At 39.8% G+C, this 27,788-nt stretch overlaps 1 protein-coding gene across 4 annotated transcripts in view; it reads left to right on the forward strand.

Moving 5' to 3' along the window:
• Positions 1-27,788, forward strand: part of JMJD1C (jumonji domain containing 1C) — a 137,013-nt gene that overhangs the window by 10,861 nt on the left and 98,364 nt on the right. Inside the window, exon 1 of one of the 4 annotated variants that reach the window (XM_063307582.1) lies at positions 4,251-4,629. The exons of 2 other annotated variants lie outside the window; for them this stretch is intronic. In XM_063307582.1, the coding sequence (XP_063163652.1) occupies positions 4,477-4,629 (153 nt within the window). In that variant the 5' untranslated portion in view covers positions 4,251-4,476. Of the gene's footprint in view, positions 1-4,250; positions 4,630-27,788 lie in introns of those variants that run through there. One more of the 4 variants, XM_063307579.1, reaches the window with a different exon arrangement.

A 27,788-nucleotide genomic window follows, 5' to 3' on the forward strand; every position in this document is an offset into this window, starting at 1 on the left:
CAGTCATCCCTACCACCCAGAGTTGTCCTGGGAAAACTGAAGAGGAAGTGCCACATTGACTTCTTGGGGAAAAGATGTGATATAAATCAACAAAATAAATAAATGACAGTATGCTTCTCCCTGAGCATATGTATTTTGTGCAGTGGTGCTCAGAGACAGGCACCTAGAATCCTTTTTATAATGGATTGTGCTGCTTTTTCAGAGATGTTGTGTACTTTTATTCTCCTCTCTTGTCATCTGTAAGATGAGTTGGTGTGTGTTTCCTGATTGTAGCCATTCTATAGCCAGCATAGTGTAGCGGTTAGGGTGCTGGTCTAGGGAGTCTCAGGCTCAAGAACTCCTCAAACATGAGACTCATTAAGCCAGTGACTTTCCTTCATCCCAACCTGTACAATAACCTCACAGGGTTATTGTACAGTATAGAAAATATTGGTCTAGGGAGCATTAGGTGTGCTGCCTTAAGCTTCTGGTCTAACAACTAAAGCCATGGAAAGTGAGAGGTAGACCCTATGAGTGAGGTAGGGTTGCATATTTATTTTATTTTCTATCCCACCCTTATTATTCTTAGAAATAACTCAAAGCGGTGAACAAACCTGTTACTCCTTCCTCCTCCTATTTTCCCCACAACATCAACCCTGTGAGGTGAGTCGGGCTGAGAGAGAGTGACTGGCCCAGGTCACCCAGCCGGCTTTCAGGCCTAAAGTAGGACTAGAACTCACAGCCTCTGGTTTCTAGCCCATTGCCTTAACTACTAGAGACCTGCACTTAATATTGGGCAACTTCAATGTAGTTAAATTAACTCCTTTCTCAAGGAGCAGTTCAATACTCTGCAGATACTCAGGCTTCAGTCCTATGCCCGATTCTTTGGGTATATTTTACAATCCATGGGACTTGCTACTTGTGTAGACAAGTATAGACCTGCAGTATTAGTCTCTGACTATGAAGTGTATACTAACCACACACAACAGGTTATGCTAAAACATCATGACTGAGGGATTGGGATAAGGAAAAAGGCAGCCTCTAATGGCATACTTAAATTATACACATAAATTTAGAATGTAAGCCTGCAGGAGGCTTGAATAGTTCTTAATCTATGTTTTATACAATGCAGCATCATACTTTCAAAGGCAGTTAATAATAAACATATCTGTATATCATTTTAATAAGACATCAATGTTGGTATTTTTTTGTTAATTCAGATTGTTTTTTCTTCCCAAATAGAATCTAGGATATATTACAAACACAATTAATTTCCAAACTGCAAGAGCTCCTTTAGCTTTGTAATAATCTGAAACAGGTCATCATTATTTTTCCTCCTCATTATTATATGCCACAAAAGCTTATTGATCTGTCCAAGGCCACCCAATTAAGTCCATGGTTGAACTGTAATTTGAATCTATGGCTACCATTTAATATTCTTTCTGCCTTTCTGGGGGGCAGGACAGGACATAAAATATTATGTTATTCATAATGTACAGTCTGCATATCTTATCTTATGACTACATCTCCATTATGGAGCTTTCACACTTATCCGAATACTCAAATTGATCTACTTTGACCCTGGCAAAATGTAGCCTCTTATTTGGTAGCATGATTGCTGTCTGGGATTCAGTTGTCTGCCTATTGCATATCTGTTTGTAATCTTAATGATGAGATACCCCTTCAGGTATCTGAAGCTTTTTGAATTTCAATTTCTCTGTTTTTTGAAGATAAAAGTCAAAAAGTCTCTGCTTTCATGTGCAGTAGCGATGCACAAAATGTTCCGTGTGTAGGTTTGCTTGTTTGGGGTGATCTGTGCCTGGACCAAACCTTGTGTGTTTTGCCTGTGCCCAAGGCTGGTGCATATATGTTTGGTCCAGGCATGTACCTGCGACAGTGCGCTCTGGGTCATAGACAAAAAGGGGAGATAGAAAAAACTAATGGAAATTAAGGCACCTGAAAGACTAGGTAGAAAGATGCGCTATGTTTGAATTCAAGTGCAGCCGCTAAGGGGAAGGAAGTCACCGTGAAGATCAGGGAAAGGAGTGGGTGGGCTGGCCAGATATGCTGCTCATGAATTCAAGCAGAGCAGCTATGGGGAGGGGAGGGGAAGGATGGTATAAGGTAGGCTGGCATGTGGGTGGTGCAGGAAGAGGCAGAGAATACCAGGCTTGCCTGACTCACCCTGTAAGTCCCCTAGAGCAGTGTTTCTCAACCTCAGCAACTTCAAGCAGTGTGGACTTCAACTCCCAGAATTCCCTAGCCAGGGGAGTTCTGGGAGTTGAAGTCCACACCGCTTGAAGTTGCTGAGGTTGAGAAACACTGCCCTTGAGATTTTGTCTCCAGCAAAACCTGGAAGAACCAAAATGTTCTGGGTTTCAGATCAGTCAGACCACAACCCACCTAGTTTAGCTGAACATCCCAGCAACGATGGGTTTGTTTCATGCATATAACAAAACACATTGTTTCATGTACTCCCCTAATATGCAGCTGAGAAACCCTTTACATGTGGGTTCACAGGTTTAGCCAGATTGCTCAGAGATTTTTTTTCTGTTCCCATGATCAGCAGTAAACCCAGGAGTTATGGCTTTGTTTTCCTGCTTTGTCTCCTGTCTTTTGTCTGACCTATTCTCTTACCTGTTGTGCAGCATACCTAGAGTCCTGTTCACCACAGGAAAGCAAACGGATGGGAGCTGGACCTACTGCATTTCCTCCTTAATCGCTAGCTTCGAAAGGGATCTCTGGGATGACATTTGGCAACCCTAGCTCCCTGTCTGTAAGCCTTTATATTCTTCTTTTATACAATACTGGCGCTAAATTGGGGCTTTCTAGAATGTTGTGCTGACACACAAAGGATAAAACATTGCACGTGTTTGATTGCGTGGAAAGGCTCAGTCCAGCATTCTCTAGATTAGCCCACAAGAGCTTGTTTAGTGACAGCTGTATTTTTCTTTTTGACCGAACTGTGTCTTTAGAGGCATCCATTGTAATAGTGAAGTCCTACTTTGTGCTAATTAAGAATTCCTTTAGCTACACATTATTTTTATTGTGGCTGTGTCCCCAAAAGTCATTTAGCCAAGGCAGACCTGGGTCTCCAGATTACCTGGAACCAAAAATACAACCTGTCTGGACAGGTTGAAGTTATTTTGCCTCAGTTCTTTCCAAAGCAACCACATTAATCAGCTTGATTATTTTGTTTGCTTTCCCCAGGCTGATGCAGTCTTTCCAATTGCAGCAGCATCACCAGGGTGCAGTAACCATGGCAAGGCTCTGTTCAGTGTGAAAACATTACTCTGGATAGGTAGAATTTTCCCTGGGTGGGTGTTTCATTCAGCAAGAGGGAGAGAGAGGGAGAGTGATCTCAGCCACCGTGAGTCATCCTGCAGAGATGAGAGAAAGCACCGTAGAAAAATAAAACAAACTCCAGATCAAGCCTATAATAATAATTAATAATAATAATAAAGCACCACTTACTAGTTAGGAGCAAAAGGAGCAGCTTGTAATATATATTATGCTGACGGATATTAAGGCAAGAGGCAGCAGCAACATGAAAAGAGTCCACCAGCTCAACAAAATGACTCCCCCACCCCAGCACCCCTATCCCCGTGGAGCTTTGCTGCTGCCCTATTGTCAATACAAGGCAGCCACAGCTGTGGGCGGCCACGGGCCACACACACAAACCCCGTAATTCCGGAGTAAGAATCGCAGCTAGTTGCTCTGGGCCTTTCAAGCAAGAATCGCCCCCCCCCCCCGTCCTCCAGCTGCTCGCTTCCAGTGGCGCCGGAGGGGCTCAAGGCGCGCGAGGAATGGGAAGGGGGAGGCCGGTGGAAGCGCTGCGTTCCCGTTGGCGTTGTTCAGACCGCCAGGGCAGAGGCCCCCCTCCCCCTCCCCCTCCCCCTCCCCCTCCCCGGAATGAAGAGCTCCTTATTTTTGGAACGGGCAGCTTCTCCTGGGAGGCAGGACGCCCTCCTCGCTTTCCCTCCCCCCAGGAAGGACGGGAGAAGCCGCCGCCGCTCGAGGATCGCCGCAGCTGCAGAGCCTGTGGGGCTGGTCCCCCCTCCTCGCGGGGACTGGAGGGCCGCGCGCGAGTCCGCGGCTCTCCCCCTCTCTCCCGCCCGCCCCGCGCGTGTGTGTCTGGCGGAGGGAGACGGCGCGTTGTGCCGGTCTCCATGGCAGTGGGTTTATGTGGGCGGAGTGGTCGGGGCCGCAGCGCGGCTCTCAGAGCGCGGCTCCCCCGCCCCCTCTGCTGTCCCCTCCCTTCCGTGTGTTTGTGTCAGCCTGGTCGCGGCGGCGGAGGCTGAGCGGCTGCCTGGGACGCGCGGCTCGGAGCGAGGGAGACGCGGGTCGGCCGCGCGCGCAGCCACGGTCGCTCTTCTCGCGCTCCGCTTCGGCTTCGTGCCGCCGGGCTGCTCCAGGCATGGGCGAGCCGTAGAGCGACGCGGGCTGGGCGGCTGGGCGGTTGGCTAGGCGGGGGGCGGCCTTGCGGCGGCGGCCGTCATGGCGGTCGTGGTGGAGTCGCGGCCGGAGCTCGTGGGGAAGCGGTTCCTGTGCGTCGGCGCCGGCGGAGAGGAGCCTCCGGAGAACGGGCGTTGGAGAGCCGGCGTCATCCGCACCGTCTCCCACCGGGACTCGCACAGCCCGGAGTTGTCGGTAAGCGAGGGGTCGTCCGTCCCGGAGGGGTCTCTCCCCGCAAGGAGCGGGGCTGCGCGTCCCCCTTGTTGGTCAGGCGGCCGCCGGGTCCCCCTCCTCGCCCTGGGAGCGAGTCGGGCCGTTGCCTTCCTGGGGAGCCTCCCGCGGGCCGAGAAGAAGGGGGAGAAATGAAACCTTCCCCCGCCAATATATGGGGCCTGCCCGGGGCGTGCGTGCATTTGGGAGGCAAGAGCGAAGTGGAGGTAGTAACAAGACACTCCCCCCTTCGCTCCTGGATGGAGGAGGGCGGATAAAAGGGCGACAAGGGAGCTTAAACATGACACATCCGCTCTAATTTCCCCTTTTCTAGGCCCCGAACAGGGAGAAGGGGGTTACGGTGGTGAGCAGCGATAGGAAATCTCGTTTTCGCTTCTCTCCCCACCTGAGTTAATCTGCGTGGAAGAGAACGGCTTATTGCCCGTGTCTTCCCCGGTTTTTGAGCACGTAGCGCTCTGTGTGTGTATTTGTGCGATTGGGGTATTTGGTTTAGAACTAGATCGACGTGGATCAAGGGGCGTAAAAATTAAAGTCAGTGTGGCAGCCCTTTCCAAGTGATTTGCAAATGGGAATATTTAAGAAAGACGGTTTGGTTTTAGACACACGTTGCTGCTGCTTGTCCTTAATGTTAACGTGATTCAGTTGTGTATGTGCAGATCATTTGTGATAGAGAAGTGTTTTGATTTATTTTCTCAGGGAAGAAGGATTGTATTTGACTCCTATTTCTTTATACCTCTATATCAACCAGGCACTGTCAACTGGTAAATCTAGTGCTGCTTTGAAAAACACAACACAAAAAAATTGGGGCTTTGTGTGTGGAATTCTCGATTGAAGAAGTCATTGCTCTTTTTAACTACTGTGTCCTGTCTCCAGTGTTTTCCTAATGGGTGTAGGAATGTGCATGGAGAGAGAGAGAGAAAAAGAGCCAGGATATATTTGTGTGGGGGCAGGGCAGAAAAAGCAATAATTTCCTTCCCAGTGTTAAGTTTGTGTGTGTAATATGTTTATGAAATTTGAATATTTTTCAAGTTTTCACCTTCATTTTTAATAGTGCCTTAAGAATTTTGTTACATTTTAGCTGTCAGTACCATAGTTGTTCAATTCACATATTTTGTATACTACAGTACTATAAAACTTGATTTCATGGTTTTTTCAGTGGCTTACTTTTTGTATTATATTAGTCAATTTACCAAAATAAAATGAATTTATTGTTAAATTTGGATATTAACCTTTGATTCATTGCTGCAAGTATATGATACTTTTTTTTAAAATAATAATAAAGGGAGCAGGTGGCTTTGTCCTATATTACAGTGAGGGGTTTGGTACTATTTTCAGATTCTGAACTATTTACATTTTAGCGCAAACTAGACATTCTGTGACCCATTGAGTCATCGTTTCAGAAATACTTCCTTACCAGATTCCTTCATGCCTTCAACAATGGCAGAGTTTCTACTGTACTGGAAAAGTTCTTAAAAATTCAGGGAGACATTCAGAGATGTATCTGCCTTGAAAGTAGCCCATGTTGAACTGTATAGCAGTCATACTTCAGGAGTTGACCACAGGAAATGTTTTATGACATTTTGTATTATGTCATAAAATGTTTATGGTAATTTTTATGTCATAAAATGTTTTGTAAAGTTTACCAAATTTCTATTCCACAGGAGTCATAGGTCCCGAATTTTGGATGCATTCTGTAATTCAGCCCACTTGAGGTACCTTGGTTCAAAAATTGTTGCCCTATGATGCACCGTTTTGCCCAGTTAAAGGTTACAAGTATCAAACAAAAACCAGAGTTTTAGTAGTATATAGATGTAGCTAATACATGTATATAGAGTAATCTGAGTTAGGGATGATTGAATATTAATTTTTTTTAAATAGTTTCCTGCTTGGCTGGAATCTAAACTAGGAACAAATACAGAAACATTTGAATTAAATCTTTGGTCAGGGAAATAGATCTTACCACAAAATTTCAGAAAGGTCGCTTCCCAGTAGAGGTATATGAATATATTAATCCAAGCTCATTGCTTCATCAGTAACACAACTTGCAGTCCCTGTGAAGTAGATGGGTGGTGCCTAGATTTGATGTGTCTATCCTGGGAATTCTGGGTCTTCAGAATAATGGAGAAAAAGGAGGAAAAATGTTAATATTCTAGGCTATAGTTATATGAATGGAGATAGGATAGCCTTATTTGTGTACTTAACACTGAATTTACAATATATATTTCTACTCAAAAGTAGACAATTGGAAGGGCATCTTTTTGTTAAATGGAAGTAGGATTGTAAATTTTGTTAAAGTAATTTGAGCATTACCCCATATATAATCCTGAGATAGAAGTGCTCATCTTCCTAGAAGTATGTAAAAATTACACTTAAGATACAAAGCATTGCTGGTTGGGCGGTGAGGGAGTCATATAGGTACTCTACCCTCTGTTGACTGGGAACCCACAAAAACCGCCAAGAGTCCCCTTTTTGAGAGATGAGCGGTGATAGAAATCTGAAATATATATAAAAATGGGCACAGTCAGTAGTTATGACTACTGCAGTTGTGTTAGCTAATGAAGGAACAATACTTTTATAGTAGTACTATACTCAGTGCTTAAACATGGAGGTTGAAGAATGTGCTTTTCTCACAACCAACAAATTACCTTGAGACAAAATAGCTTTGTAGCAATTGTCTGTATTTCTTGGAAAACTCTCCTCTGTATATTTCTTATGGCTAGAATCTTACATATGATTGCCAGGTAAACATCCAATCGGTTTTTTTAAAGTTAACTTTCAAGAAAAGATGCATTAAGATCAGATTGCCCAGATAGATACTTCTGACATATCAAAAAGTTACAGGATACAGAGAGAATAAAATTCTACAATTCCACTCCTGAAGCTTTTTAAAAGAACAGAGTTGTAGAAATTATTGAATGTTGCTTTACAAAGACTTTGGAGTACAGATTAATTACTGATGTAGTAGACTAGTGAGGGAGCTCTGTCCCTGTTGCTGGAATGTGAAAAGGAGTTCCTTGATCATTGCTGACTTCTGTACTATTTGAATACTGTTGTGGGTGGAGCATCTTTGCTAATCCTTCTAGGTTTCATTCTTAGGCTGTCTCTATGAATAGTTCCAAAATCTGATACGCTGTAAAGAGAACTTAAATCTTTTTTTTAGGTGCATTAACATGAGGGTGGGCGAGAAGTAGCTTAATTTACTTAAATACCATTTCCGTAGCAATTAAAGTATGGCCTGCTTTTGTCAGTTTTGGATGTAAGCTATTAGAAAATCAAAAGCATTAAAACCAGCTGTGACTGACTTCCTTAAACTTTTTCTGGACTTTTTTTTTTTTTTTTTTGCTTTGCAGGACATATCATTTTTTATGTTCCATTCAAGAAGCCATTAGAAACATACTGTGGAATACTGTAATTCAGAGAAAGAAGTATATATTACTATTCCCTTTTCATTTTTAAAATATATTTTCACTTCCCGTGTTGTCTGGTAATTGTCAGTGGGACACTAAAGTGATGTAATAAGGAGGATGGCCAAACCAGCTGGCAGTGATCATTCTACTGCTGGCATTCACTTTCTGGAAAATAAGCATGTTCTCTTTGTACTGCACATACTTTCCCTGATCCAGAATTTGGAATTCTTAGTCATCTTCAGCTTGCATTATAGATAGTTATAGAAATGTGATACGGGCATAGTAGGCATGTACAATACATCTATGTACTACTAAAACACTCATGACTGTAATCTTTAACTGGGTGAAACAGTGCATCATAGGCAACAGTTTTGAACCAAGGTACCTCAAATGGGCTAAATTACAGAATGCATCCAAAATCTGGGACCCCCGACTCCTGTGGAATAGAAATCTGGCAAATTTTATAAAATATTTTATGACATAAAAATTATAAACATTTTATGACATAGTACACATGTCATAAAACATTTCCTGTGGTCAACTCCTAATGTTTGACTGGGCTATACAGTTCAACATGAGCTACTTTCAAGGCAGATACATCTCTGAATGTCTCCCTGAATTTTTAAGAACTTTTCCAGTACATTAGAAGCTCTGCTCCGAAAACATTGAGGAATCTGGTAAGGAAATACCTCTGAAATGATGACCCAGCAGATCACAAGTTGTCTAGTAACTACCTAAATGCAGGCATGCTATATAAACCTCAAGAATGGATATTACAATTTTGCCAGTAATTCAATTCAGAGAGCCTGTCAGATAAATTTTGATGTTTCTCTGATCCCCTCCTTATCACTCCTGGAATTTGGAAAATAGGGCAATGGAAACAAGCCACCAGGAACCAGTAGCATGCAGGTTGGAGGACTTATATTATCTGTCTCAAGGTCTAGGACATACCCTGCATGTAATTACAAGGCAGAAAGCAAAGGTGGTCCTCTTGGCCATGTAAAATCCACATTAAACTAGGGCCTTCATTAGAACGACTCAGATTGAGCAAATCAAAAACTACTGTTTACAGTAAAATGTAAACAAAGTAAAAAATGAGAAAGGGACATCAGCTCCCTTTGTCCTTCCCTTCCAACTGATCAGTTCTTAAGCTTGTCAGGTTATATATATTTTAAAAAAAAATGGATCTAATAAAGTTACTCTGTTACAGTGGTGCTTAAAAGCTTGTGATCCCTTTTGAATTTTCAATATTTCTGCATAAATATGACCTAAAATATGAACTATACATGAGATGGGAGGTAGAGAAATTTAATAAACAAAAACAACCCACTTAACAAATGAGTCAGAAACATCATACTTCATTTATTTATTGAGGAAAATGATCCAAATAACAATGACTGATCTTGAAGTATCATATAAACCATTCTCTCTGTTCAGTTTAAAGCTAAAAAATTTTCTTCTTTTCCCACTGCTACTTTTTTGCATAAGTGGTGGTAGCTTTTACAGGCCTGGCATACTATGGCATACATTTGAGCATAGCAGATGTATTTCCATAGAACTGAGTTTGGAGAGAAATCTACAGATCTATTCTTATGCATATTAAAAAAAACACCAAGAATATTAGGAAAGGTTTTAGAACCTTATTGAAAATCCTAAAGTCAGAATTGCATTTTAGTTTTCATTTGGCAAAAGGTATTGCTTAACCTGCTAAACTATTAACAGCTGAAACTCAAACTTCATGAGTGTCAACAAATGAGTGATTGCTATGTAATTTCTCTGTTACTTATAAACCGAAGTTTGAGCCAGTTTCCAGATAAGGTATGAGAGCTGTTTGCACTTTGAAATTAAACCTAGAAAAGTTAGAAATAGGTTTTGTCCAAATATCCTATGTGAAAACTCTGTACATTTTCCTGTGTACAGATAATTCACAAACAGCTTCCACTTGTATCTTCTTATAAATGTGTGTATGTGGAGTTAAATAGAGAAATGTGCAGTTTTCACCTAAGAGTGTTATAAAATGTCTCAGAAATAATCCTTTGTTACAGCAAGACACAAACACAAAAGTTTTGTTCTAACCTTGGAATAAAGCAGCCCCATTTGAAACTTGCTTCCAGAATATTTTGTGTGTCTTGTGCTCCCCTAGAACAAAACTGAGAACATTTCAAATATTCTGAGAGAAGAAACAACAAAAACTCAAAACAAGCTTGTTCCTCATTTTCCATTCTAAGGCCAGAAAAGTAGGTAGGTTGGAAGCCCTTGCTGAATTCTGTCTTCCCATTTATGAACAATTGTCCTGTAGTTTTTAAAATTTCCTGTAGTAAAGAATGGAAGAAACAGTTAAGTAAGTTTTTTTCCCCCTGCAGCTTGGTTTGCCTATACAGACAGCCAGAACTGAGATCAGCAAAGAAACAACTGTAAGAGATTCACTTTAACACAGCCTATAGCAAACAGGATAGTAGAAATAAACTTTTTTTTTTACTCTGCAAGGGTGAGCAGGCAAAGCTGAATGTTCAACAGCATAGCAACATTATCTGTAATGTGCACATTTTCCATTTGAAAACCTGCCTGAAGAAGAAAACACAACATGCACACAACACACAAGGACAGATGATTACATTTCAGTTTATGAAGTTGACCTCTTCTGTAACAAAGAATATAAGAAGAGCGATAAATTTACCAGCCTGACAGCAGAATGTCTTGAACTGATTTCCCCATGCCCTTTACTTCAGTGGTCATGTTTTGAGCTTGGAAGGTACTACACCACTGTGGAAATACCATCTGCCCCTCCCTTATATCAAAAAATAAAAATAAAAAACTTATAAAACCTATTAACCTGAGCTGGTTATTAGCATACCATTGCATACCAGCAACAATTGTACCTGAGCAGTGTTCTATGTTTATCTGGAATTTAGTATCATAAACAATTGACAATAAAGGTGGTGCCTGGTCTGGAAATCAGTGTGCATACAGTTAGCCTGGATTATACAATCTATTAATGAAAACAGTTTTTTCAGTTACTTAAGTTAAAGATTCCCTTGAGTCAGGCTCAATTTTTGGTGTGCATGACTACATCTGTGTTCTTTCCTTGGCATCAGTATGGAAGTAATTAGGTGTTTTTGACTTTAGGGATATTTCTGAACTTCCCAGTATAGCCTACAAGTAGTCCTTGCTCAATGAACACAATTGGGACTGGAATTTTGGTCGCTAAGCGATGTGGTCATTAAGTGAATCCAACCTGATCTTACGATCTTTTTTGTGGTGGTCATTAAGCGAATCACATGGTTAAGCGAACCATTTGGTTGTTAAGTGAATCATGTGGTTCCCCATTGATTTTGCTTGCCGGATGACGGCTGGGAAGGTCAAAAATGGTGATCATGTGACCACAGGACACTGTGATGGTTGTAAATGCAAACCAGTTGCCAAGCCTGAATCGTGATCATGTGGCCCTGGGGAAACTGCAACAGCCGTAAGTGCAAGGACTGGTCACAATCAGGGTTTTTTTCCAGTAAGTCTAAACCATCGCTAAATGAATGGTCATTAAGGGAGGACTATCTGTACAGCAGTTGATTTCCTGGTGGTCTCCCATCTATATAACAAGTCCTATTCTGCTTAGCTTCTTTGATATCAACTGCTGCTTTTTATAACTACTTATATTGCATATTACTCAAGTATGCATCAGTCCAGCTCATATTGCTTTTAACTATAATTGACAAGTTAAACTAGCTGTGGCTGAAGTTGTAAAGAGAGCCACTTTGGTATAGCGGTTAAGGCATCAGGCTAGAAACTGGGAGACCGTGAGTTCTAGTCCCACCTTAGGCACAAAGCCGGCTGGGCGACCTTGGGCCAGTTGCACGTGCTCAGCCCTAGGAAGGAAGCAATGGCAAACCACTTCGGAAAAATCTTGCCAAGAAAATTGCAGGGACTTGTTCAGGTAGTCTCCAAGAATCAGACACAACTGAATGGATAAAAAAAAAAAAGTTGTAAAAGAATGGAGGTGGAGAGATTCCCCCTGCGTCCTATTTCATATTTGAAGCATTTTACTTCAGAATGATGAACAAAATGTCTAAGATAAGATGTTCCTGTTTTAAAAGCTTTACTTCTCAAAATGATCTCTACAGGTAGTCCTCACTTAACAACCATTTGTTTAGTGATGGTTCAGACTTACAACAGTGCTGAAAAAACTGACCTACAACTGGTTCTCACACTTAGGACCTTTGCAGCATCCCCACAGTCACAAGATCATGATTTGGGCGCTTGGCAACTGGTTTGCATTTGTGACTGTCGCAGCGTCCCATAGTCACATGATCCCCATTTTTTACCTTCCCGGTTGGCTTCTGGCAAGCAAAAGCAATGGGGAACCATGTGATTCACTTAATGACCATGGTGATTCACTTAAGAACCACCACAAAAAGGTGGTAAAATCAGGTCAGATTCACTTAATGACCACTTTGCTTAGCAACCGAAATTCCAGTTTCAATTGTTGTTAAGTGAGGACTACCTGTATACAGTATGCAATGAGAAGAGTTCTCTACACAGAATTTATTGAACTGAAGACAAACAAGACATCAAGAGAAAGGCACACTTTTCCCTTTAAGAGGAACTTTCATTCATACAAGAAAAGAAATAGTCATTGTCTCTGCATGTGGGCTGTAGTGTTCACATCTGTAGAGACTGGTGGATTTGTTCCTGTCTTCCTGCCAGCATAGGTGAGCCTCAAAGAATTGGGAATATGGTGGAACAGGCAGCAGTCCACTTATTCTTGTGCAGATTGGATTAGAAACAGAGAACAGGTTGCCCTGCTTGCTTAGGAGAACAAAGCAAGTCTAAAGATTTTAGAAGTGGAAGAAAACAAGTGTCCATCATTAGGATTAACAGATGGGAGGTTAAAGAAAGAACAATGTGCTATCATGGGAGTGGTAAAAGTCCTATATATTAAAATCTAATTTTGCTGCATCTGTATATTTCCATAAGCAATATAAATCTTACACTTCAGTATCTTAATTTTTAAAAAAAGTTTGCATAGTATTTTAAATGCCCCTCAAGGAATGACGACATGTCTGTAAAGCATTTCCTTTCTTCAGAAAGCAGTTTCAACATTTCTGGAAATTCTGCATCTCTAATTCTAGAAGAAAATGTATATCACACTAAGAGAAATAGTGTTCTGATTGTATTTGTTCCTTTTTAAAAATGTGTACAAGATTATACACATGTATTCATTTATTTTTCTCTGTGCAATAGGATTGAATGTAAGGGTTCAGAATATTTTTAATAATATAAATATAATAAAATAATTATCAATATTAGTAGAGTATCAGTATTTTTATTGGAAATTCAATTTGGGAGATTCATATGGCATTCCTAATTTTGGTTAAAACTTTCATTGTTACCTGCTTTGTGATGTATATTGCAGATCAAGTGATGTTATCTTTAAAGCTGTTATTGGCTGTTATATCAGCCTTCCTTTACCAGGCACTTTCTGATTATGTTGGGGTACAATTCCCAGAATTCTCAGTCTGGTTGTAGCCATCATGCTTGGGTATATTATTTTAAGGAAGCTGCTACCTTTGCTGCTCCTGTGGTTTGCAGTGTCAACTATTTAAAATTCCTATTAAACATTTTACTAGTTTACTTTGACCCAAGATACAAATTTCATCATTGAGAGAGTGCTTGTAAAGATTTGCTCAAGCATAATGCTGTTGTGCAAGGTACTTTTAGTGGAATACATACGGCATAGGAAAAAAAAGGGAGCACCAAATGATTTTTTTTACAAAAACCAGCTTGCATCCAGCATTTTGTGACTTGATACCCATTTGAATAACAGTTTTCTTTCCCCTTCTGCCTGTTAACAGTTCTCACAGGTCTCCCAAATTTATTTGAGAGAGATGGGGGACGGTTGCATGGGGAAATGGTAATTCTATTCTTGGGTGCTATTGAGTTCACTGGGCAGGATTAGATACCATTTGTTAGGCTATGTCCTCTTTAGCATCAGTATAATTCTTTACATGTGCCTTTTTCTTTCAAGTGAGATTGTGTCAGTGTGGAATAATATAGTGGGATTTTTTACAGTTTTCTGTTGTTCTGCTTATCTTCTCTTTTCAAAAGGAATTTTTTGGGCCTTGAGGAATGGCTTATAAAAAAAAAATTTTATGATTCCACATCTCAAATCAGGAAAAGAAAAAAAACACTTCTGGAGAAAGTTTGATACCTAGAACAAATATTTTTATTGTATACTTCATGCATTGATGTTCTGTATATTCCCATTTCCAGCTCTAAATCCTAATGTCAGTAATTTTTAATATTAATCAATTCTCATATATTAATTTCTTACTCAAAATAAAATATCTGTTCCCAGTAGAGTATTTCTCCAGCAAACATTACTAAGAATTCATTTTTTATAATGTTCGTTTAAGTGACTACAGGCAATGTAACTAGAGAAAGATTTCAAAATAAATACATGTTTTAAAAGACTGGCTGATTGCCTGAATCTAAAAATCAAGCATTCTGCTACTACTTTCTTTGTTGAATAATTCCTGTTCCTACTGTGATGTGTATTAGAGCATGTACTAACATACTATTTATTTATACATACATACATACATACATACACCGCCCATCCCAGTATGGAAGTGACTCTGGGCAACACAAATTACAGGGGCTGCTGTGGACCTATAGGGATTGTGACAGTTGTATTTTCTGTTTGTGTAAAAGCTTAATGAAGAGAGACCTGCAGGGAATAGAGCAACAGGTGGTTTAAGGAAAATCGGTAGTAAAATTACAAAGAATAGTGTTTGTGTTGACAGAACGCATACACTGTGTGCAAATTATTAGGCAAGTGAGTATTTTGACCATATCGTTTTTATGCGTATTTTCCACCTCCAAGCTGTATAAACCTGATACAAGATATTGATATATTGGATATAAGCGTATCAGGTGATGTGTATTTTTGTAATGAAGGAGGTTGTGGCCTAAGGAGATCAACACCCTATATCAAGGTGTGCATAATTATTAGGCAGCTTCTCCTCCTCAGGCAAAATGGGCCAAAAAAGAGATTTAACTGACTCTGAAAAGTCAAAAATTGTAAAAAGTCTTTCAGAGGGATGCAGCACTCTTGAAATTGCTAAGATATTGGGGCGTGACCACAGAACCATCAAATGTTTTGTTGCAAATAGTCAACAGGGTCGCAAGAAACGTGTTGAGAAAAAAAGATGCAAATTAACTGCCAAAGATTTGAGAAGAAGCTACCAGGAACCCATTATCCTCCAGTGCTGTCATATTCCAGAACTGCAACCTACCTGGAATGCCCAGAAGTACAAGGTGTTCAGTGCTCAGAGACATGGTCAAGGATGGAAGGCTGAAACTCGACCACCACTGAACAAGACACATAAGTTGAAACGGCAAGACCGGGCCAAGAAATATCTGAAGACAGATTTTTCAAAGGTTTTATGGACTGATGAGATGAGAGTGACTCTTGACTGACCAGATGGATGGGCCTGTGGCTGGATCAGTAACGGGCACAGAGCTCCACTTCGACTCAGATGCCAGCAAGGTGGAGGTGGGGTGCTGGTATGGGCTGGTATGATTAAAGATGAGCTAGTTGGACCTTTTTGGGTTGAAGATGGACTCAAAATCAACTCCCAAACCTACTGCCAGTTTTTAGACGACACTTTCTTTAAGCAGTGGTACAGGAAAAAGCCTGCATCTTTCAAGAAGACCATGATGTTTATGCAGGACAATGCTCCATCGCATGCATTGAAGTACTCCACTGCGTGGCTAGCCAGTAAAGGCCTCAAAGATGAAAGAATAATGACATGGCCCCCTTCCTCACCTGACCTAACCCTATTGAGACCTTGTGGGCCCTTCTCAAACGGGAGATTCACAGTGAAGGAAAACAGTACACCTCTCTGAACAGTGTCTGGGAGGCTGTGGTTGCTGCTGCACAAAAAGTTGATCGTCAACAGATCAAGAAACTGACAGACTCCACGAATGGAAGGCTTATGACTGTTATTGCAGAGAAGGGTGGCTATATTGGTCACTGATTTTTTGTTTGAAATGTCAGAAATGTTTATTTGTAAATTTTGAGTTGTTTGTTTATTATTCTCACTTTAACAGATGAAAATGAACGAGTGAGATGAATAAGTAGTTTGCAGAGTTAATAGTGTCCAGGTTGTTGGCTATAGCACCCAAATATGTCTGCATGCAATGTCACAGGCCCTTTCACAAATTTCTGCTCTAGCTATCTCTAAACCCAGGGGCAGCTGAGAGTCAAAAGAAAGGCCGCAGTAATAGAGTTTGGCTAAGATTCAAGCCGTTCTTCCTTGATGAAAACCCTTCACTGAGAGTTAACAGGGCCAATGAGCCATTGGGCAACAGGAACTTCAGCCAGTAAGAATCACAAACATGGGCTCTTGCCTCCAGTAGAATCATAGTTAGTTTCCATGCAGATCAAAGCATTTGAAACAGCGTGGGACATAGAATAGTGCTCATAAAAATGTAGACTGAACAATATTGAAGGGCTTGAATCATTATAGGTGCATACCTGTGCACCATACAGCTTTGGGATACAGTTTTAGGGTTAAAAACTTGATGGCAGCTCATATGCATCAACTTTAATAAAGTAATATATCGTGGTGGTGGTGGTGGATGGTCTTGATGCTATTGTTAGCTTTGATAGAAATAGCTCTAATTTGGGCTTTCGGTGGGAACATGGTCTGAACAGCTGTGCTTGTGGGCTCCGCGAGCAGAACTGACAACACAGCAGTTTTTGGGCTCAGGCAGGCTTTTCCTGAAGCCCAGGAGCATTTTTCCAGAAAGAGGAGAACACTCGGAATTACCCCATCTATCCTCAGGAAGGCTACTGCAGCCAGAAAATTGCAAACAGCGTTCGCGATCGACTGGTAAGAGCAGGTGGGAGGCTGGGGCATTGTCATTTCCAAACCGCGCTGTAGCCTTAAAGGGACATTAAGACCGGCCACCCCATTTCTAAATCACCCGATTTATTTTTCTTTTAAGTATGTGTACCCTAAGAGAGGCTTTCTACAGCAAGGAGAAATGCGTTCTCTTGGTGCTTATCATTACTTTTTGTGATTAATTTCGTTTTTAAAATATCTTTTTAAGTTTTGGATTTTGCTTCCCATCCAAATAATAAGGAAGGTTGAGGGTACGTGATCGTCTCCCTGCTATTATTTTTGTGCTAAGTTTGAAGATCTTAGCATTTTCCTACACGTTAAATCTGCTGTTCTGAATTTTCAGCTTTCTGTTGCTACTTTCCCTGGGGAACTGCCTGTTATCATACTTTCACTTCTGTAAACACTTTTTGGAATTTTTCTATTATGTCCCACTTTCACTGATGAAGTATCTAGGGGTGCCATAATCTACTGTGTGAGACGTGGAGGATTTCAAGCAGACTTTCCCAGATTTTCATTAAAACTTTAAACAGATCCTTTTTGATTCCTGTCAAGTTTTTATGCAAGGCATTCAAGGGATTGTGGAAAATATGAGGTCTAAAACGTGTCATCTGGTTGGGGATGTCATGGAAGAAATTGAAGAGCTCAATAATGATAGAAATGTTTCTTCTAATAGTGAGATCCGAGCTTCTGTTGAAATGCTGGATGAAGATTGGATAGCTGAGTTGAAGAAATTAAAGGGACAGATCGAATTGCAAGCCATGAGGGAAATGGAATTGTTGATGGAATGTTATGGAAAAGAAGGGGTTATTATGCATGGGAGGCTTTTTGTTGAGAAGTCAGAGTTCTTGAGGGGGGCAGTTGGGCTGTCTGATTTCTTTATGAAAAAGGCTCTCTGTGTATTGTGGGGATGTCCTAACTGCCAGGGAACATGCTGAGACAAGGAATTGGTCTCTAATGTTTTATTGCTTGTACATAACAGGAATCCTAACAAACTGAAGAAGCATGGGAAAACCCCAGCCATATAAACCCCAAAGGTTAAGGCGGTTCCGATCTGTGTCTCTTTGAATGGCTATCTAATTCCTCAGTGCTACGCATGCGCTTAACAGTCTGGATGGGAGCCCCCTGCTCGCCATCCTTACTCATGACAGGGGATATGTAAACGCCCTGGTTTATTTTGAAGTGGGGTCAGGGCTTAAGAATATTTATCTGGATTGTTTCTAGGGCTGGTTTGACTTCGTTCATCTTTAACAAGTTGGATTAAGATTAATAAGGTATAATAATAAATGCTTGGTTTTAGGCTTAATATGATTAAGATTATTATAATTGTATTATTTATAATGGCAGGCAATTTATATGCTTTTTAGTTTGATCTTTATTATAGTAGACAGGAATATATAGAATAGTAGTAGGAAGGAAATAATTAAATGTTTTTGGGGAGGAAGTTGATTAGGAGGTTTATATAAATATATTTTTTCTTCTTTTTTTAATATAAGGAGATGGAGTAACTGTATTTAGTGATTTTTATAATGTGCCAATTGAATGATTTATAGAAATAATGTGATTTTGGTTTAATATAGAATAAGTGATTGATTATGGAAAATTTGTTGTATATCCTTGCTGTTAAAAGTTGGAAGTCACCTCTTGTAATTTAAAAAAAAATATCTTGTGTTTTCACTCCTTTAGTTTTTTATTTTTTGTAGTTTTTGTCTTTGTCTTAAATCTAATAAAATTCTGGTTCTACAAAAAAGAAAAGGCTCTAATTTGCCTCCCTCAAGCTCCAGAGGCTTTAAAAATTGCACCAAGGTATTTCAAAGCTGGAACTTATTTTATTTTATTTTAACTAATGTTTCTGGCAATTAGGTCTTCCTGAGAAAATCATAATTTTGGTCTTAGGATGATTGATTTTAAGCCCTTCTTCCTTACACAATTCTGCTAAGACTTGCAGAGTTCTGTTAAGACTCACTAAGACTTCCTCCTGAGGCCCACCTGCATACGTGAAAGAATTGCTGTAATATTGCTAAGTGCCTGTTGCTAACTTTAGTTGAAGTCCACATATGAGGAAGTTGCCAAGATTGGGAAACACTGCAGTTCTCCAATCATATTTTGATAGACTTCTTAATTGTTAACCTCCTTGACTATGATAGAAGTTCCAGCCAGATTGTTGATATCCACAATCCTGTTGATTGTACTATGATATGATTTTTTTTATCCTAATATTATTAACTGATGTGTGGTGATTCCAGAGTTCACTGAACTTCAGCAATGTAATTAGCTCACCATTCATTGAGTTGAAAAATTCATGGGATCTACTGTTGTAGCTTATAGGCTACACTATACAATAAGAACAGAAAGTAAAGGATTTAATTTTCTCAGAGTAACATGTTAACTTCATTAATTTACTTATGGATTAAATTTAGCATACAATTTTCATATATACATGTGTGATGACATAATTTGATTACTTAAAGGTGTCATTATGTTGAGTATATATATTTAATTATTGAATCATAATCAGTATTTGCACAGTAATGTGGCATCTTATCCACATTCTCAGTAATCTTAAAATAGGCTTGCAAGACATGCTAATTTTTAGGCACATTTGTCCAGAACACAATTTCTGTATTATGAAATTTAAATGTTATACCAATAATTGTTACCTGTTTTACTGCTGTATTTCTACAAATACACATGCACACATACATATGTATATATGGTGTCTAAGAAGATGTATCCTTGAGGAAACTTCAGATAGAAAAAATGGCAGGATTCAGTATCCCAGGTAGTTATCTATAAATATTTAGTGTAATCTGGCTGAGATTTTAATGTATTTTATGAGTTTACAAAAATTGATGTACTGCACACTTCACAAATGTGTTGTTTTCTATTTTAAAAATATTTTAAAACTTACTAGAATTTAAAATACATTTTTAAAGTGTGTCAGAAATATTGTCTTGCAGATGGGGAGGTGGGGTTTGAGGCAATAGGCATCCAGAGGAGTTGGACGAGCATGAGTCAAAACATGTAGCATAATGTCACAACGCAACCCTTGTGACTTACGTACTTGTGTTTGACATTGAAATCCAAGTAGAAAAGGCCAGGGGTTGTTGTATTGCAACACATGTTTTGTCATTTTCATCATTGTGGTTTGTAGTGGATGCCAATATTTGAGGCTGAAATACTAGTTAAGTTTCTAAATGGGCCTGTGGTGAGCCTTGATTCAGAGACTTTATCCAAAGCTAATTTTGGCATAATAGCAAGCATTACTTTCCCTTTCTTTTGAAATCTGACAAATGGTGTGGATGGGGGAAGGTCTTGTCCTGAAGAGCAACTTTTTCATTGCTTCCATTTAAGTTTATTGAATGTAGCATAGCCTTCTCTAAACTGGTTAGAGATCAATTTTAAACTGGTTTAAATTATACCACATAGCTTTCTCTAAACTTCTTTATTCCATATGTTGGATATACATGCAGGATGGAAATTGTAGGAATAGTAGTCCAGCACATCTGGACAACAGCAGGATGAGAAATGTAGAACAGGTTTAACATAATTTTGAGGTCTTCACTTACAGATTTTAATAGTTCCACATTTACATATTGCATGTACTCCCTATACTTCCCTAATACATTAGGGAATTATTCTTGTTTTTAAGAAGATGTAAATGCTGTGTTGCTTCTTGGGAGATCCATAGATGGTCACTGTTTTCCATAGTATGAACATGCAATCAAGAGTGACATGACTGTCTTCCATATTGTTAAAACAAATAAATATGCCGCACAGATGAAATTTCATTTGCATATCATGAAGGGTTGTGTAGCATGGGTGTGTATAGGTAGAAAAGATAATTACAATTGATGTTTTGGATTCTGCATTTCAAATGGTGTAAAGTGTTCCATTTTTTTCCCAGAAATTGTAGTGTCAGTGATTTAAGAAATTCAGTAGATCTATAAAAATATGATCTCTTTATGGCAGGCATGTAATTTAAAATACCAGAGGACCAATGGTTTGGCTGCTCCATTTGATATTGCAGTGATTTTGGGCTCAGGGGTTTGCTGGAAAGAAGTGTAGTATCCATAAACAAACAAAAAGCCCAACCTTGAAAAAGTGAGGAATTGAAAGTCAAACCTCTACAGAGTATTTGCTATTTTCCCAAATGTTACATGGCCGGGAGTGGGTATTTTTTCAGCCTATTTCTACAAAGGTATAAAATGGATGTGACTTTTGGTGACCCTATCTCCAGCACTCTGTGTGGAGAATTCAGAGGAGAACTTTCCTCTTTCTCCTCTGACTAAAGTGCTGGTGAGATTGCAGCTCAAATAGGAAAAAGCAGATATTTGTGCATTATTTGCATTTTTTACAAGGACAGGTCTTTGGCCACAAATCACACTTGGGAAATGCTGTATTAATTTATTGCTAACACAGCAATACTTTATCAAAGTGAAAACTAGAGAGACTGTAGGCTGGCTGACAAGCATTTGTTATTTTGGGGCATGTTTGTATCTGCAACCTGTTTACAGTGGCACTTTGTATATAAAGTGGCTTAGTAAAGCGAAAATGAATAGTAAGCAAATGTAAATGGTCTTCAGTAATCTTTTGTTTTCAGGCCAGCAGTTAGATCACAGAACATAGTATTGGCTCAAGCTGCAATTGTAGGATCAGGAAAAGGAAAGAAAGGGAGCTGGAGCTACCAGGCTCTGAGATGAAAGATAATGCATAATCCTATCCTCAGTTTTTTTGAAAAGGAAACAACCTTCTAGATTAGTGGTTCTTAAGATGAGGGTAATTACCCTCCTGGGGGTAATTTGGGCATATCCTGGGTGTAATGGAGCAATTTGTAATTCCTTGCGTGGGAGTCAAGGATCCAGTTTGACACTTGTATAAAACAACGAAGTTTGGGGAGGTTTTTTGTGTCGGGGAGGCGTAATGACATTACTCAAGATCAGGAAAGGTGATTCTTGGATCAAACAGTTTAAGAACCACTGTTTTAGATGCTCATTCTCACTGCATGATACTTTCCTTAAGTGATCATGCAGTATCATGATTGCATGGGTTCCATATTGCCAAATAAAGCAGTGAAAATGGACATACAGTAGAGGGCATGGGTGAGAGGAATGGAACATATTTGGAATCTTATTGTTGCTAAGAGATCAGTTTGCCTCGCTCCAACATTGATACACATTTATCGGGGGGGGGGGGAATAATGACTAGATTGAAGGTCCTTCACGCAGTGAGAGAGTGGGCAGGGGAATTCTATCCTCAGTCAGGAGCCTGGTGAGAGAAAGTCTCAGAGATGGTGGAGTGGGCAACAGATTATTTGATGAGTTTGTAAATTGAGATATTGGGGTATTATATGAGACTGACTATTAGCCTAGCTGGGAGGCCTTGCCAGGAATAAGGCTGGTAGTTGTGTGGCTTTGATATGTGTGTGAGGGCAGGCTGCCAGTCTAGCTAGGTGGCTTTACCAAAAGTAAGATTAATAGTGTGGGATGGGTGTGTATATTGTGTGTGACATGATTGTGAATGCAGGGGAGACCTGATAGATAGTGTTTATGTGTTTATTGGTGATACTGTAGTAGGGTATGAGTGTGATGACAGGTGGTTGGGTGAGGGAGCCAGCATGTGTCCTCATGATTAGGGGTGGAAGCAGCATGAATCCTAGTTGTTACAGGCAGAAGGAGGGATGGTGGATGGGCATCAGGTAAGCTATTTCAGGGGAAGGGTGATCAATAATTAGCTGTTTATCTTCACTTACAGCCTGGGAGCTGCACTCCTGGGTCCTAGTGGTCATATTTTTGGTGACTTTGGGCTCAGGTTGCTGCTGGGTAAATGCCAAACCTGTTGGCAGTAAGACCCAATCATTCACAATTTGATAGTAGATGAGTAAGTGGACCTGGTTTACCAAGACCTGGCTAGGTGACAATAGTGATACTGCTCTCTTGGAGATCTCTTCAGTTAGGTTTTTGGATTGTCAGCAGCTACAAGGTCAATGCCAGGGACAGCAGGTGATGTGGGTCTCAAGGGACTACTTGCTTGTGACCTGACATTTTATCCCTGAGGTATGAGTGCCTGCATGTTAAGTTGGGCTGCATGAACAAGCTAGGTATTCTTCTGGTACACCAGTTATGCTGCTGCTCAATTGGTTCCCTCTCTAGGCTCATTGATCTGGTCACCAGGCTGGTATAGAGGTCCCCTCACCTTTTAGTGTTGGGCAGTTGTAGTCATTTGAGGGTTTCTAGAGGATACTAGGGGAATTTCCCAACAATCTGACAGGCAGCTCCACTGATTGCTTGGTTAGTTTCTGAGAACAGGAAACAGTCCAGGCTCTTGACAAAATTTCATATGAGTGACCTGTTTTCCTTAGTCTTGTTTTGGTTTTTTAAAGAGCTCTGGGAGATAAAGCACCAGAAATTATGCCTGACACTGTTGGAGAAAGTCCAGAAGTGAATTTGACCAAACATGGGGGTGAATTCCTAGGCATTTGGGATGTGTTACCAGCAATATACTAATGATACTCAATTTGAGATACCATTGAAGTCTTTCCCGGAGTCTGGAGGTATAGAGAGCATAGGAATGGCCTTGAGGGAGAGCAGGAAGAGCTATTACCAAGACAACTGTCAGATAAAAGAGGACTGAGTCCGGGGCAGGAATGTAACTTGAGTAAATGTTTCAGACAAAACCCTTCCTAGTTCTCATGAAGATAAAGGGAAGGAGGGGAGAAGCATATTCAGACTTCTGTTACTATAGCTTTACAATAAAAGTAGTACTGACCTATGAAAGTTGGATTCCTAGTCGGATCTACCTTGAAGGGCTGACAAGAGGCTTTCAGGGTCTGGATGAGACAAAACAAACTGAAACTGAACCCTGGGAAGATGGAGTTGCTGCTTGTTCATTATGATTCTTGGTGGGATAGCACTGCCTGTAAAAGGAACAGATTTGAAGATTACTCAAAAACTATAATTCATTCAGAGTGCAATGGCTACAGATTGACTGGTGATAGTTGTTTTGGACAAACCTGCAACAATTTTGTGGGCCCTGTATTGGTTACCATTTGGTTTCCAAGTGCAATTCAAAGTGCTAGTTTTGACTGCATGGCTTGTCACCTAGGTATCTTCAGGACCATCTGCTCCAAATCAGACAATATGTCACAATAAAATTCTCTCAAGAAAAGTTACTTTTGGTCTCCCATTTTCATGAGAGGGGGAGGGCTAGGAATTGCTGGTTTGTTTCCCCCCCCCTCCCCGTGGTTCCCATACTCTGAAGCTGCCTCCCTTTGGAAGATAGGCTACCCCCCCCCCCTTAGTGATTGGCCTTTTGGAAGATAGTAAAGATTATACTCTTCTGGAGGGCATTTGGCAACTGACTGCCATATGAAACCAGATTTTGTTAATGTGTTTTGTAATTAATCGGTGTAGTTTTTTATTGTTTGAATAATCTGATCTGATACTGTGATGGCATTATTTGTTCTATTTTGTTGCAAGCCATTGTGATCATATTCAGCGGCATATAAATTTGATAAATAAGCATGATACAGTACTGGTGGAAATATAGAAGGTCATAGCATAGAGATAACAGTCCATTTCTCAGGATGTGTGCACAGAATGACACAGAACCATAAAATACTAAGGTTAGAAGGGATCTTGGGGATCATCTAGTGTAGTCCATTGCCAGCCCCGTGCAGGAATCCACAATTAGGGCATCTGTTAAAACACTTCTGGCAAAGGAGAATCCACCACTTCCTGAGACAGTGTGGTCCAATGAATGGCTCTTACCATTAGGAAATCCAATGAATGGCTCTTACCATTAGGAAATCCAATGAATGGCTCTTACCATTAGGAAATTTTTCATGATATCCAGCTGAAACCTACTGCTTTGTCTGTCTTCTGGAACACCTCTGCACATTTCTGCCCTGCCTTCTACCTGACATCCTTTAAGATCCTTGAAGGCAACTATAATGTCTCTCTGCAGTCTTCTCTTCTTCACACTAAATATACAAATTGTCTTTAACCTTTCTTCATCATTTTTTCTTTCCAAGCCCCTTACCATCTTTGTTGCTTTTCTCTGGACATGCTCCAATTTATGGCCAGCACTGGACCCAGCATTCTAGATGCAGTCTGTCTAATACTGACTAGAAAGGAAAGATGACTTAACTTGAACTTGACAGTATACTTCTGTAGATTCAGTCTACAATTGCATTTGCTTTTTTGTTTTATTTGCAAACCCCAATTTTTTTTTTTTGCTTTACATAATTCATTTTTATTTCCATTTCTTTTACTGTTAACATAGATAATTGACATTACAAAAGCTTGATTTGTTGAGAAATACTTATGTTCTCTGGAGATTTCTTTAACCTTATTATTTCATCCAAAATAGCTTGTGTTTTCTCTTGACTCTTCTTTTTAAATTCACTATTACATTGTATAAAATAACCTCTAATAAAAGCTTTACTTGCATCCCAAACCATTCTTAAATCAGTGCCTTTACCAAAATTATTTTTAAAAAATTATTTTAATTTCTTTTTACAATACTCCACTACTGCTTCTTTCTGTAGCAGCAATTCATTTAGTCTCCATCTAAAAGAATTAGATTTTCTTCTATAAACCAAACTCACAGGACTATGATCCGAAAAAGTATTTGGTAATATCTCTACTTTAGAAACTTTAGTAGCCAAGTTCTTTGAAATTTAAATCATATCTATTCTTGAAAAGTATCTATGTCTTTCAGAAAAGTAGGTATACCTTCTTGAATTGCCATTTTTCTGTATCTGTATGTCAACCAGCCCTAAATTATCTATAAAATCAAAGACAACTTTTGGTAATTTGCCTTGAGTGATTTTAATATTTTTCTCAGAAGTTGTAGGGAGATCACTTCATTGCAGTCCCCCATCAAACACCAATTTTCATAAGAGAAACCTATTAATCTCTCCATAAGATGTTTATAAGACAATACTTTGTCCTCATTTGGGGCGTAAAGTTCCGGTATCTAAGTCTTAGTCCCATACAAATTAACTTCCACCCCAACAAATCTACCATGCTCATCAGTCAGTACAAGTTCTGGGTTTGTTTGTTTGTTATTATTATTTTTATGAATAACTCAAGGCGGTGAACATACCTAGTACACCTTCCTCCTCCTGTTTTCCCCACAACAACAGCCCTGTGCAGTGAGTTGGGCTGAGAGAGAGGGACTGGCCCAAGGTCACCCACAAAACTCCTATTTCTTTACTTTTTTTTTTGTTCCTGCTGAAATAAATTCTTCACCCAATTTTTTATAAATCTAATATTTTATGGCCTGTTTTCTAATATGTCTCTCTTGTAGGAAAATTATATCTTGTTTTATTTTTTTCAAATAGCATATAAATTACAAAAAGAAAAGAAAAAGATATTGAAATTACAGGAGGGAGATACCGTATTAATGGACAATGCGGCCATACAAAAAGCATTTCATCAATATTAATTCCAATTTGTATAAAGGAAGCAACATCTCTTTAGAGAAATAGATGAAACTAAAGAAACAAAATTTACCGAGGATTACAGAGGAACAGAGACAGATTATGAATGGACCTATAACAATAAGGGAAGTTTCTGAGGGTATTAAAAAAATTAAACTAGGAAAGGTGCCTGGACCAGCTCGATTATTGCGTTCTTATTATAAATGTTTTGAGGATGAACTTACACAACCTTTATTAATCATTTGCTTTTTCATATGTTTGTGTGTGGCTGCATCACACTGTTAACTCATTTTCAACTTGTGATTCACCAAGACACTCAGATTCTTTTCACATAAACTATTGCCCAGCATGATTCATCCTTCCTATATTCATATTTGACATTTGTCCTACCCAAATGTAGAAATCTGCACTTGTCCTGTTGAAATTGATCTTGTTGGTTTCTGCTCATTGCTCCATCTTGTCAGGATCCTCCTGAATCTTGATTCTGCTCTCTAAGTGTTCTAATAGTAGCATAGTCCAACCCACATTTAGCTGTCTACTTCACTAGAATTGAACTGGAGATTTTGTCAGGTGTTTATGAAATCAAAATACAATGTCTATCACATTCCTGTGATTTTGCCTGGTATCAGCCAGCAAGTAGGGAAGTCTATAGTTATCTGGTTCTTCTCCCCTCTTCCTTTTTGAAGTTAGGAACAGCATTTGCCTTTCTCCAGTCCTCTGGCATCAAACCTGTCCTCCATCATTTCTCAAAGACCACAGAAAGGGGTTCTGAGGTTACACCCAGAAACTCCTTCAAGACTCCTGGATGTATGTGCCTGGTTGTGGAGAGTTAAACTTTAAACTCATTCAAGGTCACCAGATGCTTAGTCTCTCTGTTCTTCTTAGGTTGCCACTTCTTCCTTTTGTCAGTTGTTCTTCTTAGGCCCATTTGAATACTATTCCCTTTTGCAAAGAAGATGGAAGCAAGGTAGGAGCTGAGGAACACTGCCTGCTCCTTGTTCCTGTTACTATGTTAACCATCTTCAAGCAGGAGAAACCAATTCTTCCTTTTAGTTCTTAAACAGTTAAAAAAGCTCTTTCTGGATTTCAATACATGTGTGCACTTCCTTCATATAATGTCTTTCTTGCTCCTCCTTCATCTGCCCTATTCCTTTTAAATAAGTGAGATCCTTCAAGCCTTGCATTCTCTTCCTAAGTTTTGTCTAACCTTGTTTCAGTAATACCTACTGAATTATATTTGCTTTCCTGCATTAGGGCTTCTAATTCTTCCTGTTTGTTTTTCATACTCTGTGCGTAGATGTCTTGTATGAAGACAGTGCCATCTTGGGATTACATAACATTATCTAATCATCTATTATTGCATCCCTC

The sequence above is a fragment of the Candoia aspera genome, chromosome 6 (assembly GCF_035149785.1).
Source record: "Candoia aspera isolate rCanAsp1 chromosome 6, rCanAsp1.hap2, whole genome shotgun sequence".
Lineage (NCBI taxonomy): Eukaryota > Metazoa > Chordata > Lepidosauria > Squamata > Boidae > Candoia > Candoia aspera.